The sequence below is a fragment of the Danio rerio genome, chromosome 25 (assembly GCF_049306965.1).
Source record: "Danio rerio strain Tuebingen ecotype United States chromosome 25, GRCz12tu, whole genome shotgun sequence".
Taxonomy (NCBI): Eukaryota; Metazoa; Chordata; class Actinopteri; order Cypriniformes; family Danionidae; genus Danio; species Danio rerio.
This window is the reverse complement of record NC_133200.1, coordinates 14,716,495-14,738,046: the sequence shown is the minus strand read 5'-3', so window position 1 is coordinate 14,738,046 and position 21,552 is coordinate 14,716,495. Positions and strand designations below refer to the sequence as shown.

General features: G+C 35.3%; 2 protein-coding genes across 13 annotated transcripts in view; one reads left to right on the top strand and one right to left on the bottom strand.

The window, feature by feature from the left end:
* Positions 1–732: 732 nt before the first annotated feature.
* On the bottom strand, positions 733–14,802 carry cstpp1 (centriolar satellite-associated tubulin polyglutamylase complex regulator 1). 6 transcript variants are annotated; one of them, XM_005174234.5, is made up of 9 exons: positions 14,674–14,802; positions 14,421–14,523; positions 7,704–7,834; positions 7,501–7,585; positions 7,277–7,362; positions 5,581–5,776; positions 4,624–4,733; positions 4,431–4,521; positions 733–1,538 (listed from the first exon to the last, which is right to left on the bottom strand). In XM_005174234.5, exons 1-8 carry the CDS (start codon positions 14,720–14,722, stop codon positions 4,454–4,456), a joined length of 828 nt encoding a protein of 275 aa, XP_005174291.2. In that variant the 5' UTR covers positions 14,723–14,802; the 3' UTR covers positions 733–1,538; positions 4,431–4,453.
* Positions 14,803–16,536: 1,734 nt separating this feature from the next.
* ckap5 (cytoskeleton associated protein 5) overlaps positions 16,537–21,552 on the top strand; it is a 45,102-nt gene continuing 40,086 nt past the window's right edge. For 3 of the 7 annotated variants that reach the window (XR_012399869.1, XM_009297902.4, XM_073942028.1), the window contains exons 1-3: positions 16,544–16,628; positions 19,068–19,154; positions 20,151–20,341. Coding sequence is in view for 6 of the 7 variants with exons in the window: in XM_009297902.4 (XP_009296177.1) it covers positions 19,098–19,154; positions 20,151–20,341 (248 nt within the window). In the remaining variant the exon portion in view is untranslated. Of the gene's footprint in view, positions 16,805–19,067; positions 19,155–20,150; positions 20,342–21,552 lie in introns of all 7 variants that reach the window. The other 4 variants (XM_073942029.1, XM_073942027.1, XM_073942026.1 and 1 more) reach the window with 2 other exon arrangements.

The window sequence follows — 21,552 nt, the reverse complement described above, 5'->3', positions numbered from 1 at the left end:
ATGAATGGATCATAATATTGGTCCTGCATTAGTTAACCTACTCATTCCTTTATTTTTTCAGCTCAGTCCCTTATTTATTAGGGGTCGCCTCACGGAATGAACCGCTAACTATTCTGGCATATGTTACACCAGGGGTCTCAAACTGCCAGCCTGCAAGCCACTTACAGCCCGCCTTCCTCCACCCTCCGGCCCGCAACGAGATTGGGTGTTACACAGTGGATGCCCTTCTAGCCACAACCTAGAACTGGGAAACACCCATACACTCTCACATTCAGTTCATCCAATTTACTTATGGAGCATGTCTTTGGAATGTACGGGAAACCAGAGCACACGGAGGAAACCAACGCGAACAAGGGGAGAACATGCAAACTCCACACAGAAACGCCAACTGACCCAGCGACTCGAACCAGCGACCTTCTTCCTGTGAGGTGACAGTCATAATCACTGAGCCACCATGCTGCCCTCATCCTACTCAGTGTTTCACATCTGAAAGTAAGTCAACTCAAAGTTCCAGTTGGTTGAACTTCGGTATTGAATCAGGCCATTGCTGTAGAAAGCATCCACCTTTACTGACTTCTGCTCACACTTTAGGTTCAGTCTTTCCCCAGTTTGATGTGAGTTTTCAACCTGGTGGTTCCATCAATAACAATGTCCCATTAAAAGTAAGTTAATTCACTTTTGTTTCCCTAATTGTCTGATTAGATATTAGTTAACAAGCAGTTGAACAGGATTCTAGTGCAGCTCCAAAATACTGATTTATTTGACGTGAACACCAAAATGGGACATTTCATGTTTGGTCCAACAATGGACTATATGCGCGCAGCTAGTGTTAACAGCTAGCCAAAGATAAACTTCTTGTGAGAAGTTTATGTGACTATTTTCAATTTCATAAGGTTCCTTTTACACCATCGATGTTGTAACACAAATAAAATATAATCAGTTAAAGCACAGGTCTCAAACTCAACTCCTTGAGGGCTGCAGCTCTGCACAGTTATTGCAGTGCTTCTTGTTCGGTCTGAAACCCACTTTATATCATATATCTATCATGCAGTGACGATCACACATTTCTTAAGAAATCAGATCTTAAACATGGCGATTTTGTAATAGAACCATTCATTAAAAGCGGTTGAGCTGAATCACTAAAAATGAAAAGTCTGCGTGCACATACAGTAATAACATCAAGTAAATGACATTTCAGAACTATGACAGGCTATTTCATTTTCTGAATCAGTATTTGTTTCTTTTGGTTACAGTGTAGCTGGACAAAATCTACAGTATGTAGTGACCAAAGAATATGCAGAGAGACACTTTAGAAATGCCACTAATTATTATCTAAAAAAACATCTATCAAGCAGATCGGTGCATGTTAATTTTCAGAGGAGTCTGTCTCCTCTGTGGATCCGTCGCTCTCCATTTCGATCCTTTTCCGCTGGTGCAGGGACTTGCGTGGCGAGGCTTTCTTGGACATTTCCTTCTGTCCCAAAGCGCTGCTGCTGCTGTTGTTGTTGGACGTCGGGCTGATGGCGACTTGAGCTATGCTAGAACGTTCAAAGAAACACAGTGTCAAATAAATTTCAGATCTACCTTCTAGCATGATTTAGCATGTGTAAAATATGAAACGATAGACCGCAAGTCCTCTTTAAGACCCTTTTCTGTAAATGTATACTTCCAAGTTTCTCTAATATACATCACAGTACTACCTGTCTTCGACAATGTCTGAAATGGTTTGCTCAGGTAGGATATGATCTCTCTAAACCCCTCCTTTTCTGAAAGCCTACTCTGCTCTGATTGGTCAGATGGTACAGTCTGTCATGATTGGTTAACTGCTTACAGCGCATTTAGAAAGCTAACAGCCATTGCAGTATGTGGATTACAGATTCAGAGACTTCGACAGCACTTGAAAAAACTGATATAAACAGTAACGATGACAATAACTGAGGCTGCATTTACACTAGTGTGATAAACAGTAACGATGACAATAACTGAGGCTACATTTACACTAGTGTGTTTTATTTTAAAATGGCATTTGCTCCTCATATAGACTGTCGTTTTTACTGCATTTCAGACAAATAATCTTCATCATCCACAGTATACAGCCTAAAAATGACACGTGACTATTCAAGCTTACAGAAAGTAACGTAAAAACAGCAGTCGTACCGAGTAATATTTATGCTATCTATAAAATTAACCACTAAATTTTATTTAATTCCAACCCCCAACCCTTAACCCAACTGTCACAATACTGTAAAAATATTAATTATTGTTAAACAGTATCATAAAAAATGCTGCTATATTGATGTGAATATCGCACTTCTGGCCAGCCACGTATCCGATCTGGACTTTACCATCCATTTAGGCTGAAAAATACTAAAACAGGGTCTTCTGTATTTTCATTGGTTGAAAATTCAAGGGTAGTGTGGATGCCAGACGTAACCATAACAAAGCTAATATCTTGTAAAACGAAACTACACTATTGTAAATGACACTTCAATATCAAGACAATTTGCAACTATTTTTTTCCTATTAGCAAAACAGTAGCAAATTGATATAAATGTTGCATGTTCATTTGTTTTGATATGCTTATGTTTACAAGTGATATTATGTTTTGGGATGGAGTTAGAGTAAATTTTACCAGAATATTGGTGGATAGCCATGCCTCCATTTTCATTTGATTGTGTTTAAGTCAGTCTAGATTGTTGCTAGATCGGATACAGTTTCGGCCGGAAGTTAACGAGAATTATTTATATTATTTATTAAATTTCCCATTTACTGTAATGTCTACCCCCAACCCTAAACCCAACCGTCACAGCAACGTAGAAACAGTAGTTGTACCGAGTATTATTTATGCTATTTATTAAATTACCCAATAGTTTTTTTTTGTTTTTTTTAAGCGCAATGCGCCATTTATGTCACTAGGAAATGACTGAATCAGCTGACCCATATTGTGCGCAAGTTGTGTTGCTGTCAATGTTATAATTGTCATTTTTAATAATATTGTGATAATCCAGATCTGTAAAGTAATACAGCACTGGATAACTTGAAACAGCGACCACAAGTCTCTCCTTAATCATTAAAAGTTTGCCGTAGTCGCCTTGACAACACAAACCCTGCTGTTACCTTTAAAGAAACCCTGCAGTGCTTTTATTTAATTGAAAATGAAAAAGATGCGACTGACGTAACACGCTTAAGGACGAATAAGCAGCGCATAAAACAATCACGGCTGTTACTAAATCATTCAACAGATGCACCTCTCAACGCAAAAAGCTTGTTCGCTGTCATCGATCCCTTATGCAGCAGAACTTTAAAAATAAAAATTAAAAATTAAAAATATCAAATAATATTTTTAATCGTTTAACTGATACCAATAATTGCTTACAAATGCACCATTTCAGTTAACGGTTAATCGATTATTTTGAGCATCCCTATCTAGACCGTATGCACAGGCTCTAAAATTTGTATTTTTTTCCCTTATGGCCGCACACCGGAAATCCGGCACGGTGCCGGAATGCTTTAAGCCCTGGGGTCGCCACAGCGTAATGAACCACCAACTTATCCAGCATAAGTTTTATGCAGTGGATGCCCTTCCAGGTGCAACCCAGTACTAGGAAACACCTATACACTCTCACATTCACACACTTATACACTTATAACCGGAGCACCCGGAGTAAACCCCCACCAATGCAGAGAGAACAAGCAAACTCCACAAAGAAATGCCAACTGACCCAGCCGAGGCTCGAAAAAGCAACCTTTTTGCTGTGAGGCGACTGTGCTAACCACTGAGCCACCATGCCACTATCAATTTCACATTTTGACAAATTAGTAACTAATATGTATAACTAATATAACTAATAATTTATTGTACTATACAATTTGTACCTTTTCGTACAATTTGTTCACATTCCAGTTTTGTTATATTTAAGGCATGCCTTCGTGCTTTTGCTTTTTTACATATTGCAATATTAGTAGCTTATTCGCATTAATTTTGATGATCGAATTTTATGTCTTCGTACTTTCTGCTCGCATATCAGTGATGTTATGTTTAGGTTCGAGGTAAAAGACGGGTCACCATTCTTTGTAACTATTTAAGTTTTTGGCAATCTTATAATGTCTATAGATTTATTTGACATTAATTGAAACTGCTCTCAGCATATTAAGAACAAAAACTTACTCTTTACTCTTTGCGTATAGCCAATAAAAAACATACGCAATTACTCACGAACAATTGTGGGTTTGTGATGCAAGGCTGGAATTATTAATGATTCATTTCTGGGGTTCAGAATTGGTTCGTTTTTTGATCCAACTTTTTGATCATTAGTAAGCCAATTAAACTTACAAAACAGCTATATTTCACCCTTAATGAAAGGGAGAAGGTAAAAAAGCATTTTGATAATGAACTGTTTAGAGTTAACCAGCAAGTGACTGTAATATACTCTTTGAAGCTAGTCCGTCTCTCTCACAGTCTCTCCAGCTCCTGGTCCATTTCTGGGTCAATCAGCAGGTCCGGTTTATTGGGAAGAGCCCCTGATGACAGAAGCATTCAGTTTAGACTTCTAAACAACACATCAAACATGCATACAAATGGAATTTTAAACACTTTACAAAAGTATTTATATTAATGCTCACCGATGTCTTGGTTTATTCCCTCATGTTTGGCCAAGGCCATCAGAAAGCCGTAGAAAGACACTCGCTGGGTATTGTCTAATATCTCCTTAATGGCAACAGTTGAGGGGTATCTAGGGAAAATTTCATCAATAACATTGGTAACCCTTTATCAGGAGGAAGTGTTCATAGAACCGTTATGACACCTTTATAATCATGACATTAGTCTTATGAATGCTTATGACAACTGTCGTTAAGTGTCATTCACTCAGTTATGTCATTTCAAATGCACAAAGAACATTGTTTGAGTCTTTGTTATGATAACATAAACCAATACTACATAAGCTCTCAGTGTCTATGTCGATGGTAATGATAAGTGATGATACAGTTAATAAGTGCCAAATGCAATATGATTATTGATGTTGACAATATACAATTGATTATATTTCTCTAAAACAGTTCTCCTTCTTGTTAGGGTGTGTGTTTACTACAGGCAGTACTACTACATATTATTAAAATATATTAAAGTCAGCAGAGCTGACTGGAAGATTTAGCCGAACAAAGTTGTTTTTAGATGCAGAAAACAGTTCGTGGAGCTTCATATGATTACAGTTGAACCACTGAAGACACATGGAGCATTTTAACAATGTTTGTGGTTTCTTTTCTAAACTTTGAACGTCTGGTTGCTGTCTATGGAGGATGAGGGAGCTCTCAGATTTCATATCAAACATACATAAACAAAGTCTTAGTAGAACTGACTGATATAAGGGTAAGTGATTAAAAACTATTTTATACATTTTTTGGGTGAACTAACTCTTTAATGAGTGATTTGATTAAACAGTGATAACAAACTGCTATTAAAATTGTTTTTTTTTTATTCAAATGAAACAGTATTCAGTCAACATCACAAGCAGATAAGATTGCATTATATTAGGTAATCCTATAAGTAAATACTATATAAGCCTATTTTTTATATCTTACTTGTGTTTGAACCTTTCACAAAGTCCCTCTATACATTCGCAAAAGATGGTTGCATCTACACCCTCCTGAACGTCTGGTTTGTCATTGGCTGAGCTGGATAACTGCTCCACTGAGGTGGAAGTCGGCACGATGACTGTGTTCGGGTTCTTGCCTGACAGCAGGTCCTGGTAAATGGCAGAGATGCTCTCTACAAACTCTGTGAAAATGCATGAGGATTGGATCATTCTGGAGGAAGGCGGAGCCTTGAGTAACCAAAAAACATGGTGAGGTTGTAACTATAGCCTTTTGTTACTCTCAAGGTTAGAAATGCATTTGTGCAAGCAAGACCTCTTAATATCTCAGCTTTCAACATGATATTTAATGTTCATTGGAAATGAATGAATTACTTATTTATTTTTAAGCAGTTTAATAAGTATTTAACTTGAACACACTTAAACTGTCTTACATTTCTGCTGTAAACGAGGTTCTGTCACTGAAGACATTTTAAGAACATTTAAATGTATTTTAATGTCAATAAGAAGCAAAGTATGTTACTTTATTGTATTTTATTATTTATTATTTTTATTATATATCAGAATGTATAAGAAACAATATATTATAACCACTAATATATATATATATATTCCTCTTTGGCCTTAGTCCCGTATGGGTATGGTTGCGGGGCCGGCTCTTTGGAACAAGTCCTCCATTTAGACTTGTCCATATGATAACGACTTTTTTTTACACATTCCGGCCGGCCTGTCACACTCATACATTACAGACAATTTAGCCTATCCAATTCACCTGCAGCATGTCTTTGGACTGTGGGGGAAACCGGAACGCAGGAAGAACATGCAAACTCCTCACTGAAATGCCAACTTAAACGAGGTTCGAACCAGCGACCCAGCAACCTTCTTGCTGTGAGGCGACAGCACTACCTACTGTGCCACTGCTTCACCCCATTAGTGGATACAATCTATTTTAAAAAGTTTAATAACTTTTTGATTATTAATTTGAATTCACTGGCAAAAATTAAAGTACAGCTTTATTATATTATTTTATATTATTAATTATATTATGTAATATAAAATGTTATTATTTTACATTATATTGTATTAATTTAATAGCTTTTTCCCACCATTTCTTTTTACTTTTTAATCATTTTAAGTGAATATTCCATTTAATTTTATTAAGTGATCTCAAAGTACAATGTAATATTACAGTGTATTGTTATATTATATTATATAGTTTAGTATAATTATATAGAGTATATAAATTCATTCATTCATTCATTTTCTTGTCGGCTCAGTCCCTTTATTAATCTGGGGTCGCCGCATATGTTTTACGCAGCGGATGCCATTTCAGCTGTAACCCAACACTGGGAAACCCTCATAAGCATTCTTTCACACTACAGCCAATTTAGCTTATTCAAATCACCTACAGAACATGTCTTTGGACTGTGGGGGAAACTGGAGCACCCAGAGGAAACCCACGGGAAGAACATGCATATCCACCTAGAAATGCCAACTGATCCAGCAGGGGATCGAACTAGCGACCTTCCTGCTGTTAGGCAAACAAGCTACTCACTTTGCCACTGTGATGCCCATATTTATAGTTATATTAAACAGTATAGTATAGTATGAGAATAGTATAGTTTAGTGTAGTGTAGTGTAGTATAGTATAGTATAGTATAGTATAGTATAGTACAGTTTATTACCTTCATAAAAGAACTGGATTTGGAATGAATAAATAAAATCTGAGAATGACATTAGACAGTCTGTGGCATCGTCAATCAGGACAATCCTAAGATATAAAGAAAATATAGAAGTTAATCAATCAAATATAATACACTATTTCATTTAAGTTAATCAATTACATTTTAGAGTGAAATATTGGAAAGGGGGAAAAAATAAAATCATCAAACAGAAAATACAAAACTACCTGGCAGTGTTTTGTACCATCTCAGCAGGAAAGTCAGGACACAACAGCTGTAAAAGTGAGCTGTATTCTGACATTGCCAACAGATCTGCAGATAAAAAACTGCTGTATTAATTGACTGTAAATGTACTGATGCAAGCAACTACACTAATCATTTATGGAATATCTTTAAAATAAATAAAAAGGGCACATTTGCCTATCCTCACCTCCATTCTTTCCTATCTGTCTGAAGCATTTCCAGAAGATGTGGATGAAGGATTCTCTGTTATGAGGTGTTGCCTTGATGTAACTGAATTCTCTGAAGAGCACATGATTCCCATTCTTCACACTGGTAAAACTGCAAACGATATAACATAGGGATGTAACGGTATTGTAAATACCGTCATACCGCAATATAAATTTTTTTCGATATTACCGAAGTTGCATGACTCGGTAAAACTATAGGTCTTCTGAGAAAATTTGCTCAGGCGAATGAAGCGAACGGGAGATAGCAAAAACTACAATACCCATCAGCACATGCTTGACCATCATCCCTTGCGGTCTGTTGTCGCTACAGATCCAGTAATGCGGAAATGGAGTGTGCTGCTAGAAGCGGGGATGAAAAGAGCTGGAAAACTCTAAGGCCCCGTTAACACTAATGCGTTTTAGTTTGAAAACGCATAAGTTTTGCTACGGTTACGCCAACCGTCCACACTACGCCGGAGTTCTCGAGCGCCGAAAACGGAGCGTTTCGAAAACGCTGGAGAGGCTGTTTTCATTCTTGAAACGCTGCTGCTCCGTCTCATTGTGGATGATGGAAAACGGCAGGCACTTTTTTCCAGGGGTTTCAGTACAGCGTAACCGCTACTACGTCATCGGGTGGGCGTGGCCTATCTGTGAATTTGCATAGGTCACGGATCATGCGCAGATTGTGAAAACAGCCGTTTGATTCAGATACCTGTACGTATTCGCAGGGGTTTCATGTGAAGTACGTGTATGTTATTTTAAACAAATTAACTTAAGATACCTCTCAGATTACATTAATACTGTTATAACTTAAGATACCTGTCCCGATCCCACGGCTTTTGTGTCAAATACTTTATATATCATATACAGTAGCATCAGATACCTGTCCTGATGCCAGGGGTTTCATGTATAATTACTTTTATATTAGTTAACATCAGATACCTGTCCTGATCCCAGGTGTTTCATGTATGATCACTTTTATATACATTAACATCAAATACCTGTCCTGATCTCAGGGGTTTCATGTATGATCACTTTTATATTAGTTAACATCAGATACCTGTCCTGATCTCAGGTGTTTCATGTATGATCACTTTTATATACAGTAACATTAGATACCTGTCCTGATCCCAGGTGTTTCATGTATGATCACTTTTATATATATTAACATCAAATACCTGTCCTGATCTCAGGGGTTTCATGTATAATTACTTTTATATTAGTTAACATCAGATACCTGTCCTGATCCCAGGTGTTTCATGTATGATCACTTTTATATACATTAACATCAAATACCTGTCCTGATCTCAGGGGTTTCATGTATGATCACTTTTATATTAGTTAACATCAGATACCTGTCCTGATCTCAGGTGTTTCATGTATGATCACTTTTATATACAGTAACATTAGATACCTGTCCTGATCCCAGGTGTTTCATGTATGATCACTTTTATATATATTAACATCAAATACCTGTCCTGATCTCAGGGGTTTCATGTATGGTCACTTTTATATTAGTTAACATCAGATACCTGTCCTGATCCCAGGGGATTCATGTATGATCACTTTTATATACATTAACATCAAATACCTGTCCTGATCCCAGGTGTTTCATGTATGATCACTTTTATATACATTAACATCAGATACCTGTCCTGATCCCAGGGGTTTCATGTATGATCACTTTTATATTATATACAGTAACATCAGATACCTGTCCTGATCCCAGGTGTTTCATGTATGTTCACTTTTATATATATTAACATCAAATACCTGTCCTGATCCCAGGGGTTTCATGCATGATCACTTTTATATTATATACAGTAACATCAGATACCTGTCCTGATCTCAGGGGTTTCATGTATGATCACTTTTATATTATATACAGTAACATCGGATACCTGTCCTGATCTCAGGGGTTTCATGTATGATCACTTTTATATTAGTTAACATCAGATACCTGTCCTGATCCCAGGGGTTTCATGTATGATCACTTTTATATTATATACAGTAACATCAGATACCTGTCCTGATCTCAGGGGTTTCATGTATGATCACTTTTATATTAGTTAACATCAGATACCTGTCCTGATCCCAGGGGATTCATGTATGATCACTTTTATATTATATACAGTAACATCAGATACCTGTCCTGATCCCAGGTGTTTCATGTATGTTCACTTTTATATATATTAACATCAAATACCTGTCCTGATCTCAGGGGTTTCATGTATGATCACTTTTATATACATTAACATCAGATACCTGTCCTGATCCCAGGGGTTTCATGTATGATCACTTTTATATTATATACAGTAACATCCGATACCTGTCCTGATCCCAGGTGTTTCATGTATGTTCACTTTTATATATATTAACATCAAATACCTGTCCTGATCTCAGGGGTTTCATGTATGATCACTTTTATATTAGTTAACATCAGATACCTGTCCTGATCCCAGGGGTTTCATGTATGATCACTTTTATATTATATACAGTAACATCAGATACCTGTCCTGATCTCAGGGGTTTCATGTATGATCACTTTTATATTATATACAGTAACATCAGATACCTGTCCTGATCCCAGGGGATTCATGTATAATCACTTTTATATACATTAACATCAGATACCTGTCCTGATCCCAGGTGTTTCATGTATGATCACTTTTATATACATTAACATCAGATACCTGTCCTGATCTCAGGGGTTTCATGTATGATCACTTTTATATTAGTTAACATCAGATACCTGTCCTGATCCCAGGGGATTCATGTATGATCACTTTTATATTATATACAGTAACATCAGATACCTGTCCTGATCCCAGGTGTTTCATGTATGATCACTTTTATATACATTAACATCAGATACCTGTCCTGATCCCAGGTGTTTCATGTATGATCACTTTTATATTATATACAGTAACATCAGATACCTGTCCTGATCTCAGGGGTTTCATGCATGATCACTTTTATATACATTAACATCAGATACCTGTCCTGATCCCAGGTGTTTCATGTATGATCACTTTTATATATATTAACATCAGATACCTGTCCTGATCCCAGGGGTTTCATGTATGATCACTTTTATATTAGTTAACATCAGATACCTGTCCTGATCTCAGGGGTTTCATGTATGATCACTTTTATATTATATACAGTAACATCAGATACCTGTCCTGATCTCAGGGGTTTCATGCATGATCACTTTTATATTATATACAGTAACATCAGATACCTGTCCTGATCTCAGGGGTTTCATGTATGATCACTTTTATATTATATACAGTAACATCAGATACCTGTCCTGATCTCAGGGGTTTCATGTATGATCACTTTTATATTAGTTAACATCAGATACCTGTCCTGATCCCAGGGGTTTCATGTATGATCACTTTTATATTATATACAGTAACATCAGATACCTGTCCTGATCTCAGGGGTTTCATGTATGATCACTTTTATATTAGTTAACATCAGATACCTGTCCTGATCCCAGGGGATTCATGTATAATCACTTTTATATACATTAACATCAGATACCTGTCCTGATCCCAGGTGTTTCATGTATGATCACTTTTATATACATTAACATCAGATACCTGTCCTGATCTCAGGGGTTTCATGTATGATCACTTTTATATTAGTTAACATCAGATACCTGTCCTGATCCCAGGGGTTTCATGTATGATCACTTTTATATTATATACAGTAGCATCAGATACCTGTCCTGATCTCAGGGGTTTCATGTATGATCACTTTTATATTAGTTAACATCCGATACCTGTCCTGATCCCAGGTGTTTCATGTATGTTCACTTTTATATACATTAACATCAGATACCTGTCCTGATCCCAGGTGTTTCATGTATGATCACTTTTATATACATTAACATCAGATACCTGTCCTGATCTCAGGGGTTTCATGTATGATCACTTTTATATTAGTTAACATCAGATACCTGTCCTGATCTCAGGGGTTTCATGTATGATCACTTTTATATTAGTTAACATCAGATACCTGTCCTGATCCCAGTTGTTTTGTGTATGATGACTTTAAATAAAAATAGAAAATAAATATGAGTTATGTTAATTAACTAAGATCGAGTAAGAAAAATTAACCACGATTTATTACAGAAAATGTGGTATTTATTTGTTTAAACATGACTGAATACCATATTTTAAACTACAAAAACACGGTTAATCTTACCACAACCATTATTATTTGGTTTAAAATGGAAGTACAAAAGCCCAGAGACAGAAAAACGGAGTAAAACGAGGTCAGCCGGTTTTGCTAATGAAATCTTTAAAATATAAGATTATAAAAACAAAAAAATAACCTGTATGATTGTTTTTTTCCCTCGTTATCCACCGCGGTGGGTTCTTTATCCATAATCATCCTGTTTGAAATGACCGCGCTAAAAAAGAACCTGTACTGCGCATGATCGGTGACCTCTCAGTATTGTTTTTTTTTTTTAAGGGGGCGTTTCCCAAACACCGACCGAGCCACGCCCATTTTACGTCGTGGTAATGAAACCCCTGGAATTTAGTGCATGCCGATGGAAAACGGAGACATCTAAAACGGAGGCGGGGCTGCAGACGTTTGCCTCTCTGATTGGGGCTTTTCCTGAATATTAAGTAGCCTAACACGCACAGTTAAGTCCTGCATTCTCTCCGTGTAAGTTCAGACTTCGCAAGTTTGATCAAGGCTGCAGTCTCTTCTTCTCAGTTTGATATGGAAAAGCAGACTATACCGAGGACACGGGTAAATCTTCAAAGGGAACAGTGTACTTTATAACTTCATTCACATCACCCTGGCTTCGTTGTTTCACTTTCTCAACAATAAAATGTAAACATGATTTAAGGAACTGCCTATTTTCATTTTAATATTAGCAACTTAGACAGCAGACATGTTGAGGCGTCGTGCTGCATAAGATGAGCGTCATCTTCACTGTGTGGATATTTATAACAAAACGGAGCCGATAACAACTGCCTCCTTTCAATTTCAGTGAAAATACGAAACACAGCCTCTCTTTTGCTGAGTATCAGTTTTAAGAATCGATAATGGCCATTTTAAAAGTGTAACATACAATAAGTTTATACATTATAGGAAATAAAGGCAAGCGATCAGTCAATATACAGAATGTACGTGGTTACATTAATCATTAACTTATCTTTGCGCTCAGCCAAAACACGTTACCTGAGAACAAGTAATAGATTCCAATGCCCAAAGTCAGGGAATATGTCGTTAGATAAAGACAACAAGATAAATGAAATATCCCGTTTAATAAATATAGTGAGATTAGATCCAGCGGGAGATGCTTGATGAGAAGTCCGACTAGCAGAGCTCTCATCTGGGTAGATGGGCTGACTGTGATTAAATGTTGAATGTCATAAGTTTTCAACAATACTAAATTGAAACTTTATTTTTTTACATGGTTTAATAATTTTTTGTTATTAAAATTGAAGTTCCTGTTTCAAAGCTTACAGATAGATGGCTAATTTGTATGTCATTGACACTTTTGGCACTTTTTTGGAGTATTTTCATAAGTTTTGTTTTTTCCTGTAAATGATTCAATAAATACCGTACCGTGACATTCATACCGAGGTATTACCGTACCGTGGAATTCTGATACCGTTACATCCCTAATATAACATCTTAATATCATTAGTATCATGGAAGTTGGCGGTTCATACCGCTTTGGTGACCCATGATAAATAAGGTACTAAGCTGAAAAGAAAATAAATGAATAGCATCATGAATAAAAGTGTCAGAGGTCATGACTTACAGAAGACAATCTTATAATCACTAAAATGTTATTCAATAAGTATTTGTCAGTTAAATTTGAAAACAACCTCTTCAGGCATACTTGAACTGAAAGAAAAAGGTCAAATTGACTTAATCTTTCAACTTTTTTATGTTGATCTTGCCTGAAATATCTTTAAAAGAGTAAAATGATTTGAAATTTGATTAGAAAAATTAACACATTTATGACCATTTATGTCAAGTCACAGAGATATATTTTGGCAATATCTGTAAATGCATTGTATGGGTCAAACATATTAATCTTTTAATTATTTACCAAACGTCTTTAAAATATTTTAATAAAGATCATTTTACATAAAGATTTTTTTGTAAACTTCCTAGCAAAAATATATCAAGACACATTTTAATTAGTACTTAGCACTCATTTTTAATAATTCATTAATTAAATTTTTTTTTTTTGCCCTCGGATTCCAGAATTTCATATACTTGTATCCCGGTCATACAGTAACCTTTCCTAAAAAAATCATAAGACAATGGAATATTATGTATTCAGCTTTCAGATAATGCATAAATCTCAATTCCTACAAATGTATATGACTAGTTTATAGAATAATACAAATATTCCTGATTAATTTCCCCATATACATTTTTAATCACTCCATATATCTAAAAAAAAACCTCTGCAATTATGAAGCTTGCTTCACACGGGTGAGTGGGATTGACAAACCACCTGAAGAAACAACTCTTCTCTCTTTAAAAAAAAAAAAAAAACTCTAAAGGACTTAATTGTCAAAGCACTAACAGTTTCTTGGCATAATTACCCATTCTTGTGTGTATTGCCTCTTCTTGTTGAATCACTGAATGCCTCCTCTAATAATAAAAGCGTCTGCTAAATGAATAAATGTAATGTAAATATAACAACTTACTATTCTGCAAAATATCGGACCACACCAAATTGTGTGTATTCCTCCTTATGTTCAAGCAGCTGTGTGACGGCATCATTCAGATAGAAGAGGACATTCGTTTCAGCTGCAAAATAAAACGGAAAGACAATGACACGACGCTTGTGTTTTAATACCTGAAATGCAACTGTCCGTCATTCTGTAAGCAGACATTTTAGAAAATCCGGACATCATCAAAACAGCGACTCACACCGTAAAAATAATCATTATAACTTACCTAAATATTCGTCAACGGTGAGGTTGAATCTCTCCGTATTCATTTTCATGTTGTGTTATGGCTTTAAATGATTCTTCTGCTCGTGGATACAGATGCTGTGCATGACTCTGCTGGTAACCCGGTCAGAATGAAGCTGCTTTGGTCATCAGTTTGCCCACTCTGCGATGATGACACTGCTGAGCCACATTAAACTGCAGGTATTAACGTTAAATCAGTTCCATTTAAAAATTTATTTATTCTCCTATTTTAAAAAGAAAAAATCACTGTATGTCGATATTTGTGTATTTTTATTTCTAAATGTGTGGAATTACCTCAAGGTCTTGGCTTAAATTGATACAGGGAAATAAAGCAACCAATAAACGACGCGGATTTGCAGCACGTGACATAACACGGAAGTGAGCTCTGGGTGGAGACTCGTCATCGTTTTTGAAAAATGCTGGCCTGTGTTTCGTCAGTTTTTTTGTTGACGCAGCCGCGGCTATGGAAACACGCGCATGCGCAGCGCACATGTTTTACTGCGCCCATTTGGCTGTCCTTTTAAACATTTTAAACACTCATCCGCGAATAATTATCATTTTTGTGCTGACACGGTGTGTGTACATAACGATTTCAATCGCAAAGATGTGAGTGTCTATGTAAGAATAACAAGCTCAACTGACTGCAGTGGACTATAAACTGTTAAAAACTTGATTTTATAAAATACATGGATTTAATATAGATATTAAATAATATCAATTAGATATTTATGAATTATATTATTTAAAAATACGTCACACATCTGTGACTTTTAATAACTTAATAAATGACAATACTATTCTGTTGCATCGTTAATATTAATAAATTATTTTGCTATTAAATATGTTTATATGTATATATATATATATATATATATATATATATATATATATATATATATATATATATATATATGTGTGTGTGTGTGTGTGTGTGTGTGTGTGTGTGTGTGTGTGTATTATATTATAATAGTATAATATAATAGTATTATATATTTACCAATTATACATAACTTAAATGGAGGATTAAACCTGCGAAAACAATAAATAAATAAATATGCAAATATATAAATAAATAAGTAAACAAATCTATAAATGTCTGCATAAATAAAATAATAAATATATAAATAAATGTATATACAATTCCACAAATTCCTGCATAAATAAATATATGAATAATTAATAGTAGTACTAATAATAGTGCAGGCAGGTAAATAAATACATAATTTACACGAATGTTGGAAGAATACGAAATGCTAAACCCCTTTCAAACATTTATTCATTCATTCTCATTAGCATATTAACCTGAGGAAAAGTAGATATTTATTTTTTTTATTTATGTATGAATTTCTGGATTTATTTACCCATTTATTAATATATTTGAGTATTTATTTATTGATTATTTATTGTTTATGGATTTATTGACTCATTTATTAATATATTTGCTTTGGAATATAATATATTTGGAATTATTAATTGCTATATTAAGATGTTTGTTTGTTAAAATATATAAATGCATATTTTAGTTGCTTTATTAAGATGTTTGTTTGTTAAAATATTTAAATGCATGTAGTTATTGCTTTATTAAAATGTTTGTTTGTTAAAATGTATAAATAAATGTATTTATTGCTTTATTGAGATGTTTATTGTTGACAAAACATGATAAAACAATAAAATATTAAACACGATCAATGTGTTTTTTCCTGCTAACTTTATTAATCCACACAAACACACTCAAAAAATTCCCATCATAAAAACCATCGACTGTAAAAGATAAAAACAAGTTCAGCCTATAACAAACGCCGTGTTGGTTTGAATGAAGGCTAGGCGTCTCCTCCCTCTCTCTCCCCGCCCTCGGAGGCGTTTCAAAGCCTGGAGAGTAATGACCAAATATCGGTCCCAGCTGATGAAGATCGCCCTGTCTTCCCTCTCTAAAAGCAGGTAACCAAATGTATCTATTTGCTTGTGCCCGGAGAAGATCAGAGGTTGTCACACGAAAGCCATTTTAAGCGTTTTCTGCTTCGTTGTACGTTGCTGCGTTTTATTTGAGGGCCTCGGTTTTAGTGACGGAGACTGAAAAATATCAAGCCGCTTTTATATCTGTGACAAACAATAGTGTGAGTCAGAGTTTTCACTTTAACGTCACATATCAGGTTAAATTGTGTGAAATTAAATGTGTCATGGGATGTGTTTATTGTGAAAATGGCGATATTTGTTTAAATCTCTTGATGGGTTAAGCTGTTGCAGGACTAACAGACAGTCAGTCAGGGCCGCGTATGTGCTAACGGCTAACCGGTATATTTAAATTTACGCATATTTAAACCTCGAAACTGAATACACGATACGCAGAAATGATTTTAGATGTGTCTATGGATTACATAAGTGGTGTCCTTTTTAAAATTGACTCCCATTTAAACATTTTATGCTGTAAATAGCGACTGCCATATCGACAGCAGCTTCAGGTCACTAACGGCTCTGCTGAACCCCTAACGTTATAGTGTTTTCACATGTGATGAAGCACAATAACGATTTCGTAACCAGTAAACTGCTCTATTTCTCCATTTACGCAAATATGTCATCTAAATGCATAAAATTGCGTGGAACACCCATTGTTTGCTTTTTATGTTTGTTTTTGGGCGGGCGGAATTGGCGGCACTTTATGCAAGCATTATCTTTCTATTAGTGCCTATATGCTTTTAAATGGTGTTTTCACTCACTGAAAGCTTGAGCTTTGGTGTTTAAGGATTTACTTTTAGGCTCGGGTCGATATGTAACATGAAACCAGGCTCTCTTCGGAGATGCATTAGTCAGTGGATGCTCTGATCGCCTCTAGATTTGGATGATGTTTGCATTATATGTGAAGTGAGATTGTTGCAGGCATTTCTTCTGCCTGGCTGGAGATTGTTGTTGAAATGCGTGCGGATGATGTTGCAGAAGTTCTTAGTGCCTTGTTTACGGTGTCTAGGTTCCCCATTCCATCACTGTTTTATTTGTTCTTGATGCTTTAGATGGTTGAGATGTTTGTTGCATGCATCATGTGTGCGCTCACACATCTCTATTTAACTTTATGATCCATGTATTTGGGTTTTTAAAATGTGTTCTTTGCATATTTATAAGACTTTTTCATTAAAAATGTGCTATTCTGCAAACATATCTTCTGTAATATTCTGAATGTTGAAGTCCAGTTCAAAATATTTGCTTCATTTCTTTAGTTTTAGACAATTTAGACAATTTTGGGTATCTGTAATTGCGAAATATGATTTCTCTTTTTTTGTACAATAAATTGTCTAACACAAATTATCAACACCATTTCTCTGTAAAAACTTTAAGAATATAGATCAGGGGTGCCCAAACTTTCTAGTATGAAGGCCAAAACCCAAATATCATTGATAGCCGTGGACCTGAAGATAAATATACCAAACTAGTTTACGTTGAAGTCACCATTGGTAATTTCCTAATTTTTTTTTTCTGATATTCATAAAGTGACAACATTACTTTGAATCGTATTCAATTATGCAGAATAACTTTTCTGTATTTATTAATATTTATTATAACACATGGAAGTTCAGTCAGTGCTGAATACACAGTCAAACGGAACCTGCCTTTGCCTTTATCCGTTACAGTATGTACATTTTAAACTAAATCTGATTGATACCATTTAATTGAAACATTTAATTTTTTTTTGTACATGTAATACAACAAATAAAACAAACAAATAAAAGTTCATTTTGAATTAGAAATGACAGCCTCTAAACCATCCTCATCATTCTTCCTCTCAGATGCTATGTTAAAATCAAAGGTTACCATAGGGCAGCTTTGGCCCACAGCCCCTAGTTTGGACATCTCTGGTATAGATAATGTTAAAACAGTCAACTGTGCTGTTTGTTTGTGACTCAAGTGGAGCTTTGCAACAAAAATAATAATATTGACATTCCTTTACAAATATAGATTACAATTAAAATCTACAGAAAATTTAAATTTGATAACCTTTTTAAAGTGCACTTTGAATGTTTTCTTTACACTCAAAAAAAACTTGATCTACATGAAACAAATGTTGTCACCTTAAGGTAATAGTTCACATAAAAATGTTAAATGATTCCCCATTTACTCATCCTGAGGTGGTTTTTAATCTTTTGACTTTTTCTTGTTGAACACTAAAGAGAACTTTTTGAAGAATTTTTCTTCAAATTATGGAATAATTTTAACAGAATAATTTCTGTTAAAAACAAGATTAAAACTCAAATATTTAGGAATGAGTAAATGGTGACAATTTTTGAGCGAACTATCCCTCAAAGTCTTAAAGTTGGTTTTATTGCTGTAGATTCATGTTCTGCTTTGTATGCCATGCAAGCAACCAAAGTTTCCCCTTCTTTTGTTTAGTTGAAAAGATCAGACAGACTGAAAACAACCATGGGGGATGACAGTGAATGGATGAAGTTACCCATCGACCAGAAATGTGAACACAAGGTGAGTGATCCTGGCTGCTTTTATATTTTGGCCCATCCAAAATCCCCTGACGGTGTAACAGGAACAGCTTGTGGTCGAAGAACCATACTGTCAGCGGTTCCCTCAACCCCTTTAGATATTAATGCATGCAGAACGCTGGTATAAACACAAACTTTACAGTAATCAAAAACCTCTGATGTAATTAATCTGTTACTTTTACGTGAACAACAAGTTTGGTATGTGGTAGTTAACGTTTGCAAGCCGGCAACTAGTACCCAGTAGCTCTGTCACAATTATTAAAGGGATAGTTCACAAAACATGAAAACTCTGCCATCTAGTTAGTTTCTTCCTTTGCACACAAAAGGTGTGAATTTGGGGGAATTATCTCTTTAATTTATCGTCTGATTATGGTTATTTCATCTTTTTGCTCTTATTTGATTAAAAATTCATCCTTGTACAATAAAAATAAAACTTATTTTGCATGTTAAGTTGAAATACTCTTTAGTATTTACTTTTGTTAGTGTTTTCTCTGCAGGTAATTTCCGACTGTTTCCTGAAGTAGTGTAATTTTAGGTGGCGTGTTGTTTACATGTGACATCATCTCAAAGTTTAAACTGATTGGATGATGGTGTGAGAGATTGATTTACAGCCAGTTACATTCCGTCCTTCAACATACCTTAAGTTCATTCATTCATTTTTTTTTTTTTCTTGCTTGAGCTTGTAAAGAGGCGGGATGATCTGTGTGGTAGTGATAAGTAGATCACACTACATTTTAATATGATTCTAAAAACTTTAGCTTATTTTGTCAGATGAATTGGTTTTAATAAGCTGTGCTTGATTATCCGCCTGACATTTGTGCATAGAGAACATTAAGAATGATGAAGCGGTGTCCTCAGTTTATGTATTTTGTATTATAAATAATGACTTAAATGTATGTTGGCCTCTAAAAAATCTGGGTCGTTTTCCTCAAGCCATGAACTCATTTATTTGGTCGATTGATCTTCTGCTTTCTTGTAGGTTTGGAAAGCCAGATTAAGTGGATACGAGGAAGCATTGAAGCTTTTTCAAAAGCTAGACGAGAAGAGCCCAGAATGGAGCAAATACCTTGGACTTATCAAGAAATTTGTAACAGAATCAAATGCCGTAGCCCAACTCAAAGGATTGGAGGCAGCACTTGCATTTATTGAGAATGCACACGTGGCTGGCAAGTAAGTATCTGTATCCAGAAACCATCATAAAAGCAGTTTATATGACTGTACTCCTTAAGATTTGTTTGTGAAGGATTCATTTCAGCGCTCATTTTTCCCTCAATCCTTGAGAAGCTTTTATTTGGGATGACGTTTTGAAAGTGCTTTGTGTTTACAACTGTTATTGGAACAAAGCAGAAATGTGATACCTGGTGGAAGTCTGTTTCTAGATCAAGCTAGAGTCATCAGGCAAAAGTATCAGTCTTGCTTGTATGTACACAGTAGCTGTTGTCTTTTCTGGACATTTTGGTCAATCTCAAGTGTATCTGATTGCAGACTGCAAGACGGGGCGTAACATGAAGGGGTGTAACTTGTAGTAAGTCAGAGAGGCGTAACTTGCAGTTATCGATATCCCATTGAACTATGCGAGATGTCACAATGAGATGTTGTTGGCAAGTAGGGATGTCCCGATACAACGTTTTAACTTGCGATACAATACTGATAATGCAGCCTTCAGTATGAATAATCAGCACAAATCATGAATACTTTACTTTTACCCATTTCGTTGAATGTATGAACGGTTAGATCAAACTGAGAACAAAAGTCAGCAACAGTCAGTATGGGAATAAAACAACCAATTTATTAAATATTGGTTGCATAAATGTAAACCTTTCACATAAGAATATATTTTTAAAAATTAAAGAATAAATATTAAGACGCTGAAAAATATCTTAATTGAATAAACAAAAATATATTTTTTGACAAAATACTAATTAAAGGTCACTTAAAGTTTTTTTTTTACCATCAGCATATGGTAGAAACAGCTGAGAGCAGGAACAAGAAAGAAATATTGTTAATTGACCAACTGCTTAAGGTTGAGGCTCCAAAGTTTCATCTTCACACACAGCTTCTTGATAAATTTTGATCCAGTTTCGAGCTGAAAATTATCTTTCACACTGGGCAGCAAAAATAGGGAGTTATTGCTACAAGTTAATAAAAATGTGCAGTATGGTAAGTACAAACATTTACAAGATCAGAACTATTTAATCTGTGTTTGTAAAATAAGAAGGTTATGGCATTCGTTGCCTTGTGTTGCTAAGCAGCGTATACAAAACAATGTAAAGATGGCTTGATGTGAAGTAAATAAACCTGTAGAGATGTGCGGCTGTTGTAGCGTCACAATGGATTTCTATCGTAATATACCGTAACTTAGTGAGAAGAGCATGTTAAAT